This window comes from Eretmochelys imbricata, chromosome 8, assembly GCF_965152235.1.
Source record: "Eretmochelys imbricata isolate rEreImb1 chromosome 8, rEreImb1.hap1, whole genome shotgun sequence".
Classification (NCBI taxonomy): domain Eukaryota; kingdom Metazoa; phylum Chordata; order Testudines; family Cheloniidae; genus Eretmochelys; species Eretmochelys imbricata.
The window spans coordinates 75317246-75331071 of record NC_135579.1 but is presented as its reverse complement, the minus strand read 5'-3'; the positions used below and the strand labels follow the sequence as shown (position 1 = coordinate 75331071).

General features: G+C 36.1%; 1 protein-coding gene across 2 annotated transcripts in view; it reads left to right on the top strand.

Moving 5' to 3' along the window:
• BTBD8 (BTB domain containing 8) overlaps positions 1 to 13826 on the top strand; it is a 77871-nt gene that overhangs the window by 34039 nt on the left and 30006 nt on the right. For both annotated transcript variants that reach the window (XM_077825286.1, XM_077825285.1), the window contains exons 5-9: positions 4106 to 4195; positions 6654 to 6734; positions 8580 to 8676; positions 9362 to 9450; positions 9696 to 9798. In XM_077825286.1, coding sequence (XP_077681412.1) covers positions 4106 to 4195; positions 6654 to 6734; positions 8580 to 8676; positions 9362 to 9450; positions 9696 to 9798 — 460 coding nt within the window. The remainder of the gene's footprint in view (positions 1 to 4105; positions 4196 to 6653; positions 6735 to 8579; positions 8677 to 9361; positions 9451 to 9695; positions 9799 to 13826) is intronic.

Genomic DNA, 13826 nt, shown 5'->3' with positions numbered 1-13826 from the left:
ACAGGAGATATGGGAATGTGGTGGTGGGGGGTTTGTTTGTTTTTAAAGTTATGTTGGATGCTACATGTCTGAAACGGTGTTTATGTAGGTTGCTTCTCTTTGGATGATGTAGGACTGAGAAAAAGACGTTCTCATTTTCATAGAGCAAAAGAAATTTTAATGCAAGAAGGAATCTGCCCTTCCCGCCGCACCTCAAAAAACAACAAACCCATTCTGCAAGAGCTGTTTCAGTCCAGGCCATTACCTTGCCAGGATGTATCCAGTCTAGCCAACATCAGAAAATTTGGCAGCGCGTCATATCAGCAGGGAAGAGGAAAACTGGGATGTTCTGAAACAGACACAAGAAAATTGGCAGATTGGTTCAGCATTATATAGAGATTTTAAGAGGGTGTCTTAAAGTGAGTCAGGGAAAGGTAACTTTGGGTATAATTGCAGTGTAGATAGCAGTGAGTTTTATTTATCATCCCAGATTATGAGAAGTGATATCCTCAAACTGCAGGCAATTTCAAGGCCCATCCTGCAATCTTTACTCATGAGAGTATTCCTTACTCAGGTAGTCCCATTAACTTAAATGGACTATTTTTTCGAGTAAGGAATACTATTTGAGAGAGGGTAACAAAATTAGGTCCCAAATACTGCAAGAGAACTGCCATTTGGTTGTAGTCCCTTGTGACTTGTATAATTAAGACTGAACAACTTACACTGCTGTGTGGCTCAGATCATAGCAGTAGGAAACCAAGGGCAAGTTTCTTTTCTGTATCAAATGCATCTGGAACCTATACAAATGTACACTGTAACACATACAAGAGACACCAATATAGCATGTTTAGATAACATCATAATGCTACTTTTTCACTGGGTAGCCATCTTATTTAACATGCATTATTTAAATGTTCAGTATCATACTAAAGCAGAGCTTAGCCTTGTTCCTGCTCATTGCTGAAGCTTGTTTGGAGGGGAATTGACAAAAACAAAGACAATATATTTAGCTTGCAGGAGAAGGTCACATGTTCAGAATTCACTTTCACATGCTCAGGGCTGTTTTGGTCTATTACAGCATCCTTGTTGGATTTAGGGGTTGACCTATTTAATTCAGATTAGGAGGATACCAGGAAAGCTTAAATATTGCTGGCTGGCTTGTGGGAGGAATGGGAGAGAGATTGTAGATTGGACATATTGGAGAAGAAAGAAACCATATGAGAGAGATACCAGTATATAAACTGACAGGGGAAGAGAAGGCAAATTGTATGCCGCTTCTTTCTTTATCCTGTACAAGAACAAGAGTGCTTTCATATAATTTAAAAGTCAACAAATTATAATGTAAATAAAAGGAAATACCATTCTTATATAGTGTGTAACCTATTGTGTTTTCTGCAAAAAGATGTAACTGAAGCAAAGTAACTTTCAAATTTGAAGGTTAATGTCAAACTATAAGAAATTAATATGAATGAGAAAATCATCCACAATTATACTAGCTAAGATATTTGAAGGTTAATGTCAAACTATAAGAAATTAATATGAATGAGAAAATCATCCACAATTATACTAGCTAAGATAAAATATATAAAAGCTAGTCCTTGTACTTCAGAGTGTACCCTAATCATGAGTTGGGGTCAGGAAGCAATTTCCTCTCTCTTACTGCTTGCTCGCTCTTTCTACCTCTCTACTCCCACTCAAATAATCTAGTATTGCACAGCTAATTATATTATGGGGCTTTTTATACTTTTCTCTGAAGCACGTGGGCATTGCTGGAGATGGGATATTGAATTGGATGAATGATTTGGTTTGTTTTATGGGAGAAGAGGAATAAATCAAACACACTGTTTTACTCCCTATTTTGCTTCTGAGCCTGGGAATGTAGGCTATTATAGACTAGAAGGAAATAAAGTAGGGTGTTGATTAATCACACTTAAATCATGCAATGAACTAAAAAAAATAATTGTGATTTTTTGCAGTTTTAATCACACTGTTAAACAATAGAATACCAAGAGTAATTTATTAAATATTTTTGGATGTTTTTCTACATTTTCAAATATAATGACTTCAATTACAACACAGAATACAAAGTGCACAGTGCTTATTTAATATTATTTTTTATTACAAATATTTGGACTGTAAAAATTATAAACAAAAGAAATAGTATTTTCAATTTACCTCATGCAAGTGCTATAGTGCAATCTCTTTATCGTAAAAGTGCAATTTACAAATGTAGATTTTTTTTGTTACATAACTGCTCTCAAGAACAAAACAATATAAAACTTTAGAGCTGATAAGTCCACTCAGTCCTACTTCTTGTTCAGCCAATCGCTAAGTCAAACAAGTTTGTTTACATTTAGGGGAGATAATGCTGCCCACTTCTTATTTACAATGTCACCAGAAAGTGAGAACAGGCGAATTCGCATGACACTTTTGTAGCTGGCATTGCAAGGTATTTACATGCCAGAAATGCTAAGCATTCATACGCCCCTTCATGCTTCAGCCACCATTCCAGAGGACATGCTTCCGTGCTGATGACGCTCGTTTTAAAAAAAAAAAAAATTAATTAAATTTGTGACTGTACTCCTTAGGGGAGAATTGTATGTCTCCTGCTCAGTTTTACCCACATTTTGCCATATATTTCATGTTATAGCAGTCTCTGATGGTGACCCAGCACATGTTCATTTTCAGAACACTTTCACTTCAGATTTGACAAAACGCAAAGAAGATACCAATGTGAGATTTCTAAAGATAGCTACAGCATTCAACCCAAGGTTTAAGAATCTGAAGTGTCTTCCAAAATCTGAGATGGACGAGGTGTGGAGCATGCTTTCAGAAGTCTTAAAAGAGCAACACTCCGATGCGGAAACTACAGAACCCAAACCACCAAAAAAGAAAATCAAGCTTTTGCTGGTGGCATCTCACTCAGATGATGAAAATGAACATGCTTCAGTCCGCACTGTTTTGGATTCTTATCGAGCAGAACCCATCATCAGCATGGATGCATATCCTCTGGAATGGTGGTTGAGTGCATCTGGCACGTAAATATCTTGTGACTCCGGCAACAAAAGTGCCATGCGAACATCTGTTCTCACTTTAAGGTGACTTTGTAAATAAGAAGCGGGCAGCATTATCTCCTGCAAATGTAAACAAACTTGATTGGCTGAACAACAAGTATGACTGAGTGGACTTGTAGGCTCTAAAGTTTTACGTGGTTTTATTTTTGAATGCAGTTATTGTTTTGTACATAATTCTACATTTGTAAGTTCTACTTTCATGATAAAGAGATTGCAGTAGAGTACTTGTGTTAGATTAATTGAAAAATGCTGTTTTTTGTTTTTACAGTACAAATATTTGTAATCAAGCATAAATATAAAGTGAGCACTGTACAGTTTGTATTCTGTGTTGTAATTGAAGTCAATATATTTGAAAATGTAGAAAACATCAAAAAATATTTAAATAAATGATATTTTATTATTAACAGTGCAATTAATCACGATTAATTTTTTTTAATCTTTTGATAGCCCGAAAATAAAGTATAGCTCTTCTCATGTGTTCATGTAAGAAGCACACTCTATTTTGTTGGAACATACTAATATATTAGAACAGACTGAAACTTACCTTTTGCTAGGAGATGGGTAGTTACTCTGGAATGACTGAAGCTTTAGCTATATCTTTCATAAACATTTCTTTGATAAAATCAGTATACTATAAGTATCAGTAAGAGGTCCAGGACATAACTGTCTGAAGTGTTGTTATATAAATAATTTGAATTTAGTGTTACACTGTAATATGATAAAAGTTGCAAACTTGTATCTGAAAGATCTATTCCACTTTCTCTTTTGGAGGAACAAGTAAGTCTTGCGGCAATTTATTTCTTCTGTTTTATGTGAATACTAAAGGTGTACTAGAAACTAGCTTTAACTGAGAACTTTCAGAGTGGTATTAATTTTCCTCATTATTATAACATCCTCAGATTAGTTGCCAAAGATACTGGGAGAAAAAGATATGCAGTGCACAGATACCTTGATGTGTCAGGGGCAAAGATCTGAATTGATCTCATCTAAGATTTTTCTTGTAATAAACATTATTTCACTAGATACAAATATTTACTTTTTTCCCCTCTCAGGGCCATTTTATGTGCCAGATCTAGTTACTTTGCTGCTATGCTGAGTGGAAGTTGGGCTGAAAGCTCCCAAGAGCACATCACTCTTCAAGGGTAAGCATAGTTTTTGCAAGTCATATGGGAGCAAAGGTAGGCAATTTAAAATCACTGCAAATATGCAGCAACCATGCTACATACAAAGCAATTCATAGTAATCTGCTGTGATACTTTTTTTTTTTCTTCAATTTAATAAATTTCTGGAGTAGTATTTTGACTTTGTTAGTAGAATACAGTGGTTTTGATGTTTCTCTTAAATTTATCAGTTGGGGGAAGAAAGGGGGAGCATTCATCAACTTCATCCTTTTCCATAATCTACATTTTAGTGTCCCACAGCCTACATGAAAGTTTTTTCACTCCTCTTCTATTTAACCTCACGTGTGCCACAAAAATGTGCCCTAAATGGCTGAGCTGTCTCATAAATTTTCATGGCTCTTTAGGATGCACATTTAGGATATAAAAGCAAATCAACTATTCAGTTTGTAGGTCACTTTTAACAAGTGTAATTCAGGATCATTGTACACTAGAAAATTGAATCATGGTTGGAAACATTTTGTCCACAAGTGCTCAGAACAATATTGCTGCTAGTGTATAGCAAATAAAACTCTTCTTGAGTCTTATTACATATTGTATGGATAAATCAGGGACTTTGATGTCTCTGGGGATGTCAATTCTGTTCCTTTCAACACCTCAAAAATTGTATATATAATTTCCATTAAATATTAGTAGCTGTTATCACATAATATGTAATACTGCTTTACAAAGTGTACCCAATGTACACTAACCCTGATGCTCTCTAAACTAATGGAAACTAATATGGCATTCAGGTCATTCAGACCCACTTTTCTTTACAAAGAACCATGCACATTATAGAGCGTTAGAACATGTATACACTTTGTCTTGATATAAATGGTATGACCGAGCAATCCTCCCCTAGTTTTTCCTCATTTTAAATTTCCTCTTTTAATAACATTTCTGTGACATCATGACAAAGGTATTGTTTTGACTTGTTTTATTTTTTTTAAACTACTGAAGCATTGTTATATATTTCTCAGTTGTATATCTTTTATGCTATATAGTGAATTTAAAAAAAAATCAAATGACAAAGTATAATTTTTGTACCTTGCCCCCATCCTCCCCCCAGTAATTCATCTCCATCTTTCTGAATAGCTAAGGAATTCTTTAGTAAAGACTTTCTCCTGAATATTGTTTAATCTTTTTACAAGCATGTTTAAGTCTAAATAATATCTTGTGGTTTCCAAGAGCTAACTAGATCCATTATTGTACCACTACTACCTTTTCAAGTTCAGTCTTCTGCTTTGTGCAGATTTTCATGCTGTCTTTATAAACACTTATGAATAAAGTGCATATGGCTTATTCTGAAATAATAAAAATGCTGCTTAAGATAACAGCTGTCAAAACAGCAGGGAAACCTTTTCTTGCTGTTTTTATGGCTATCCTGTGTGCTAATGTAGAGAGAAACAACTGTGTTGATTTTGCTGCTTAGCATGTTGCAACCAATTTTGTTCTTTGTTTTTAGTCATCACTGTCTGTTGCTTCAACATGTTTAATGTTTTAAGAGGTCTCTTATTAACATGTGTGAGTAGTTCCCATTTACACTAATGGGCACGGCACCTGCATGTTTTGGGAATTAGACCTTGAGATTAGGATTAACACAATAATGTAATTATTCTGAAAATTGTGTTCACCAATATAAATCCTTCTTCCATTGATTTTGATGGTAAAACTCCCATTATCTGTAATGGTGGAAGATCAAGCCCATAGAAACTTTCTAAATATTTTGAGATCTGACTTTTTACTATCACAGTGCAAATGATAATACATTTTTATGAAAAGTAAAAGTTTAAATATACTCTTAGATTTAAGAAATCCATAAATCTAAATTCTAATTCTAAAATTGTTTTTAAACATATACAGTTAACATGAAAAATGGAGTGTTTTCTAGTGATATGTCTTAAGAAGATGAAAATACGTTGCTTGAACACACAATGTTAGTAAAAATAATCTCGAGGTTAGAGAACCACTATAAATCTCAGTAACAAGTAATTTTAGCCAGGTTATAACTTCAATCACAAACGCTGCTAGCATTATCAAGCTTCAGTTGGACTACTCACATTAGTGAAGTTACTCACAAGCTGAAGTGCCATAGATTAAACTTGGAAACTGCTTTAATTTTATTATATGCAGTGTATTTGTAGCAGTGTTAGTCCCAGGGTATTAGACAGACAAGGTGGATTAGGTTATATCTTTAATTGGACCTGAAGAAGAGCTCTGTGTAAGCTCAAAAGCTTGGATCTCTCACCAACAGAAGTTGGTCCAATAAAAGATATTACCTCATCAACCTTGTCTCTTTAATTTTATTAGTTCATTTCCTTTCCATAATTTTTCATATGACCAGATGACACATCAACCTTCTGAACCATTTTATAAAATGTCAGCAATGGATTTTCTTTTGAACATGTCTCTTGTAGTGATTTTCCTTTCTGTTTTGCAGCATAAACCAAGTAGAAATGAATGTCATATTGTATTTTATATATGGAGGAATGCTGGACTTCCCAAACAAAGCTGATGCTAGGTATATGTCAACTTTTATTATTTTTAATTGCACTTCATGCCTATTCTGCTTTTTCTCAGTTCAGATTCAAATGGAAAATGCATCATGTAGTATAAATAAGACAAAGGTGTCAAATGTAATGATCATTGCACCTAAACATATTTTGAAGAAATTCCAAAAATAATATAATTTTTAGATAGATCGTGTTGTTTATTCAGCAGCTACTGGAAAAGGTGGACCAGCAGCCCTATAGAAAATTATATGGGGAGAAAAATGTTTGGAAAACAAACAGCATAGCCTTTTATGCTAAAATAATTTGACACTTTGTGCTGTACATTCTGTTTTTATTCAGCTTTTAGAACAATATGGACAAAGTGAGATGATACTTTGTAACAAATATTTAGAACGTAATATTTGAAAGAACTTTTTGAACTAGTGAGATGTCCCATTGTTTGTAAAATAATAGATCCACAGAAAGTAGTTGAACAGTAACATGAAATACTTGGAGGCAATCTTTTTTAAAATGTTTGGTGTAAACCCTCTCCCCAGTGTATAGCTGGTGTAAACAACCCTAGGGAAATCTGTGGGTCTTGGGAATGGTATAGAACTCATCCATGAAGGTAGCAGGCTGTGTTGGAGCCACTCCATGGCTGCTAATTCAGCCATTGCATGCCCCCCAGCAAGGAGATTTTGACATCTGCAAAATCATGGATGCACTGGGCCCACTCCCAAAATGTTCCTCGGTGGTTGCACCGATTGGAGCTGTTTTACATACCTCACAGTGTACAAGCATACACACACTCTTAGTTGATTTCCTATGTAATCTGCTCGCCCCCAATTCTTTTCTGTAGAATTGCACCAGTTTTGTTTCTCATTAGGGATTCCGTGTCTATTAAATTGTAGTGGAGTGGTTTAAGATTTCTGGGTTTGTTCATAAACTTAGATGCATGCTTACATTTGCTGGTTGGATGTTACTAACATACAAAATTACAGTATCAGGATCACAAACCAGTAAAGAAGAGTTTTGAAATATTCGTTGTAATCCGTTCTATAGAAGCTGTTCTTAAGTGTGCTAGTAGATGTCAAGAACATAATTTCTGAATAGTGAAAATCATTTGTTGTTCAAAGCTTATTCCCCCAAGATGACATGGAATTGTATTTAAAATGCCCCCTACAAATCCTTGCCTGGAATGGGCCATATCATAGAGGTATTAATTATTTTACAAAATTAGTAGTTTGTTTACTATGCTTTTCTGTTATTTGGAAGTGACTCTTATTTGGAAGTGATGTAATTTTCAGATGCCAGACTACATAACCCGTAACATCATTTATAACCCTTATAATGGGCAGCCATGAAATGCCTAAATCATCCTACTGCAGCAACTAGAAAAGAGCACTTGCCCTCAAAATGGAGAGGTTCTGAAATCCCTGTAAGAAGTTCTGTGAGCTTCAGCAAGCAGCTCTAGAGGGTTACTCTGTGTTAGTTGTAGGGGTTTTTTTTTTTTAGCTAAGTTTGTTTCTGTTTGAAGACTGTATTTTGGAAAATTCTAGACCAGTGTTTTTTAACCTTTTTTCATTTGCAGACCCCTAAATAATTTTGAATGAAGGTGCTGACTTCTTTGCAAATCTTAGACAGTCTGCGGACCTCCAACGGTTCGCAGACCGCGGGTTGAAAAATAGTTCTAGACATGTACCATGTGCTTTATATTTACTCAATACACAGTGGTGTATAGAAACTTCTGACTGAGAAGAAAAAAAGGGTTGGGAGGAGGTCATTTGGATTGTAAACTGTCTTGTAAGCAAAAATGTGAACTTCCAGGTTGTATGGTGATTTTATGATTCCTATCATTACTGCTTTCACTTCAGTCGAATACTCAGCGTTGCTGATATGTATGGGCTAGACGGACTGAAAGAAGTAGCTATCTATATTCTCAAAAGAGACTACTGCAATTTTTTTCAAAAGGTATGTGTATGTCTTTCAGTTTTATACTACTATGTGAGCCAAAATGCCTGTGGGGGGGAAGAAATGTAATTCTTCTTTGTAAGTCAGATTCCTGAGATGTTTAACAACAAAGAATCATTCTGTTACTACAGAGGGTGCTAGGCCGGGGTCTGCAGTTCCTACTCTCTTCTGCGTAATTCCATCAAGTTAAATGGGATTACTAATGGAAATAAGGCCTACAGGGTCAAGTACCTATTTGTATAACAACAATGAAGTAGGCACAGTTTGTAAACCATAGTAGAAAAAATGCAGTATTCCACTATATCAGTTAAACTTATATTAAATTCCTTAGAATGTTAGCCATTGTCATATAGCTTTATATTGTTGAGGGTTGTATACAGACATGTTGCATTCTTGGGTAGTAGGTGTCATGGAAGTATATTTTTCAGGTATTTCTGTTCAACTGAAAATTGAAAGTTGAAAATTCAAGATTTTTGAGTTGAATGTGTCCATATATTAGGCCCAACCCTGCAACATTGCACTGATTTCAGTGGAAGCAGGAGTAGTACCATTATGCATAAATTCCCACAAATGTAAATATTCTGGTCACTGACAATGTTTCCGGCTAAACTGAAGACTTGTATATCTGCATGGTTTCTATAAGTCAGAATGTACAGTAAGTATGATTATTTTCTCACAATTTTAGCCTATTCCTGGAAGGCAGCAACATGTGCTAGAATGCCTGGCTATTGCTCATTTCATGGAAGTTGAGAATCTTTATGCTGCTTGCATGAAGTAAGTGAAATAAAATGCATTATGGTTTATGCTGTCCATTTTCACTGTTCATTCTTTAAATTAATATGTTTTGACAGACTGAACATAATTTTGAGAGGAACTTAAAGTTCATATTTTAATCTAGTTTTTCCATGAAAACTCTTGGGGCTCATTTATGTTAGCAGAGGTGAAGATATTACATCAATAGTTTTATAAAATGTCATCTATGTTCCTTATTTAGGTAAGTAAAACTCTTATTTTAACAGATGGATAGGAAAACATTTTGTGAAGTGTTGGTCAGAGAGGAGCTTTGCCAGTTTACCCACTGAGCTTCAGAACAACTGTCTTACTGTGATGATTCAGTCTTTGGTAAGTATGTACATAGTGAGTACTTACATGTATGTTACTTTAAAATTGTGCTTATTTAGCTTTGCAAAGGAATTAAAAAGTCAATTAATATTAAACAGGCCTTATTAAATGTATAGTATATTAATCATCGTAAATGAAAAATCATTATATAAATGAAAACACAAGAACATTGATATGCAAATACAGTCACACTGATGTTTCATGGAACACATGATGATGGAAAATCTCAAACGACTCCAAAATATAGCCATTTAAGAGGAGTTTATCAGACTCAGTAATCTGACAGAACGTTATACATTCAAATAGAGAGAAGGAGCAATTGTAGTAATTGTCAGGTTAATTCTTATACCAGACACCAGAGGTAAAACTCTGGCCTGATTGAAGTAAGTAGGAGTTGTACCACTGACTTAATGGGTCCAGGAGGATTACACCCCAAATTTTAATTTGGAGACTTATGCATAAGGTGGTTGGTTGGGGTGTTTTTTTCCTCTAGGCTTCAGGTGAAAGTGTTTGGCTATCAATGAGTGGTCACTAGCCATCTACTTATAGGTAGGGCCTGTGTCTGTCATGGATTCCGTGACTTTCTGCGACCTCCATAACTTCTGCAGCAGCAAATGTGGCTGACCCAAGGGCTGCCCAAGCAGCTGGCACCAGGGACAGCTGGAGCAGCAGCAGGATTGTTACCACAGGGGACAGCCGGAGTAGCCCCTGCTCAGTGGCCCCCGACAGCTTGTGCTGCTAGCCCCTTCCCCCCGCCCCCCCAGCAGCGCCCCCCCCCACACACCCTCCCGGATAAAATTTAGTTGGGGTATTTATAGTACAATTATGGACAGGTCATAGGGCCATGAATTTTTTTATTGTCCGTGACTTGTCCATGACTTTTATTAAAAATACTCATGACTAAGTTTTAGCCTTACATATAGGCAACTAATCTCTCAAAATTGTTAGTGTCTGTAATTGTTGGTTGTCTAAGCTTAATATTAAGCTGTTTTATCTTCCGTTTTACAAATGGTCAACATTAATATGACCTCTGAATGTATCCATCTTCAGACCTTACCAGTTGTTGTTAGTGTTGTGTGTTTACATTCAGCTCCAGATTGGAACTGCCCGAATTTGCAGATTTCCCAGTCTGGTATTCATGGAATGAATATCTGGACTGATTTAGTGGGTTAGATTAAAATCTGATTTATGCCAGCTGAAAATTTGAGCTAGAATGTACACTGTATCACAGCACAAAGAAATATAGATAGGTTTCAGGGTAAAAACTATCATTCTGTCAAAAAGTTACATGATACCTAGGATGAGATTCTCATCCCCACTCTAGCTGCTTCACAGTGGCTAAAGGGGCTGAAACGGTGTTAAAGAGGCTCTAAAAGACCTGTTTTCAGCTGGGTATGGTTTCTCCATGAACGCACTATAGAGTCAACCATAGTGTTGTCTTCTGATGACCCCCACATAAGCCCTGGTATAGGGTGTGTGCTGGGGGCAAGGTGGGCGGGGTTGAGTTGCAGCATGCAGTGCCACAGAGATTCTGGGCAGTGCTGAGGCCCATCGGGTGATCCTGGGCAGCTGACAGGCCTGTGGAATCCTCTCCAGCCCCAAGAGCAGCCAGGATTGAGAGGACACAAAGGTGGCTTAAAGCCATCTTGCCCCCATCCTGTTCCTCCTGGGCTGAAAGTTCTGGACTGTCCCTCTTAGATGAGGTCTAGTAAGGCTTCACAATCATGGAGTTGAAAAATAAATCAACACACCTCTTCCACTCTCTTTCTGCCTCCCAAAATCGTATGTGGCATCTATTCCCAACATTTCCTGAGACTGAAAATTCTCTAGTGGTTTATGGGGTTTTGCACATTTTAAAAACTTGCCAAGCAGCCTTAATATTTTTGCAAACAGTCTAATATTTATAGATATTTATTTTACTTGAGCTATTATATTTTACAAAAAACTTTCTATACTGTGCATAGTACTTTTTAACAGTTACACCCGGTCTGTAAATCTGAGCTTATTGGTTCTTTCATCTGTCAGTCTTCGCCATTTTAAGTTTAAAAGCCAATTAAATATAATAATGGAATGCTTTCTTCTGCTGTCACAATTTCCAAACTGTACAGGTGTGGGCTTGAGTAGAATCTCTATTGACTTTGTGAGCTTTCATTGAAACAACATTAAAGGCAGCATAGAAGCCAAACGTTTTCCAAAATACTGAGCTGTTTCTCTTGCTCCTGTATAGCAAATCTTGAGAGGAGTGTGAGGTATATGGAGAAGTAGACTTGCAGCGGAGAGACTCTTTGGTGAAAAGCCACAAAGATTGGTACAAGAAATGAAAAACTGCTAAGCATGAGTGCCATTTAAAACCACATTAAGGGTGCTTATCCTGGTAGCGTCACAAACAGGTGTTTGGAAGCAACCATTTTTTAGAAAAGAAAAAGAAACTTCCTCCTAGAACAAAACTATAGATATTCACAGTTCTCTCTTACCCTAGAGATAGATTATGTATGGAGGAATAAAATGCAGATAGGCCCAGTCCTGTAAGATGCTGATTTAACTGGATGCTGTGGAGGTGATTCATATTTCACTGGAAGTGCTTAATGGGCATCGTGGGCACTCAGGACCTTGCAAGAAAGAGGTAGATGCTCCTCATCTTGTGAGTGAAGACCTGATCCTCCACTATTAAAGAGGCTTGTAATTGAGCCAGTGGGAGCAAGTTCGAACCCTAAGTGCATCCTAATCCTTTATTTTTATATGCACATATAAAAAATAGGCTTTGCCCATAACAAATATAAAAATAGTTGAGCAAGGACTCGCAGGAAGTATACTGCTAGTTGAAATATACACAGAGAAAATACATGCTGTGTTTTTCTTTCTCTGAGCTGAAAGTATTTGAGCTTTCTTGGTAAATGTGAATTTGAACTTGCAACACTTTTCTGTCATGTATTTAGTTGAATTTAGTGTTTTTCTTTTCTATAGCAATCTAACTAAGATTAAGCAAATTTAGGCTTTTTAAACCATCAGTATGTTTTCTCTTTCCTACATTGTTTTTCACTAATTTGTCTTTGCTTTCTCATGATTAACTCTCATTCCATAACAATTAGGAAATTGTGAAGAGAACTAGAAATTCTGATTACTTTACAGGTTTACTACTACTTTGTTTCCATTAGGAAGAATACACAAGACCCTGCTTGGAGAAAACACTGTTTACCTTTGGCAGCATTTTTAAACCAAGATAACAGGGGAAAAAATAATTAAGCTTATTGAGCATATTGTATAATTTATCAACTGACCTGGCAGGTCACATATAATAGATATTTTAATCTATTTTACTGTGGTAGATAATGACAAATTGTAAATTACTTTTAAGGTGTGTGTTAGTAGGTGGTGATATGGACATTGGTGATGAGGCCTATGTAAGTACTTAGATTAGCTGTGAAGCATCAAAATCACAGTGTAGCTAAATTAAAAGGGAGGAAATGTTAGGAAACTAATTATGTTTAGAACAAATGCCACCTGGATCAGCTCACTCCTTCCTATGGAAAACTTGGGGATACGGAGGCTAAGTGAGAATAAAATTCTGTGAAGTCCAACAGTTGCTTCATTAGACAGGGTTGGGGGAAGGCTCCTACAATGTCTCCCAGCCACCTAGAACTCTCCCTGCCCCTTCTGTCAACACTCTCTTATGACAATATTATCCTTTCCGTTTAACTTTTCTGTGAGATTCCATTTACTAGTTTAGTGTTTGGCATTTGTTTGTGAATCTGCCTTCTCTCTAGGCAGCAAAATATAATGATGAAAAGAGGGAAAATATAATAAAATCCCATTATGAAAACATTCTCCCCAGCATCAGCAGAGAACAATAGAAGCAACTGAGCCCACCAGACTTATTAAACTAAAAAAAAAGGTAGTGGAATATGCTAATATTAAAATCCAAATATGATTAAGGTAAGTGAAATTTATAGTTTAGTTAGTAGGATGATGGTGTAAGTTTCAGTAACTGAATAGGAGCTATTTGAGAAACAGCATTTTCTTGGATGTCC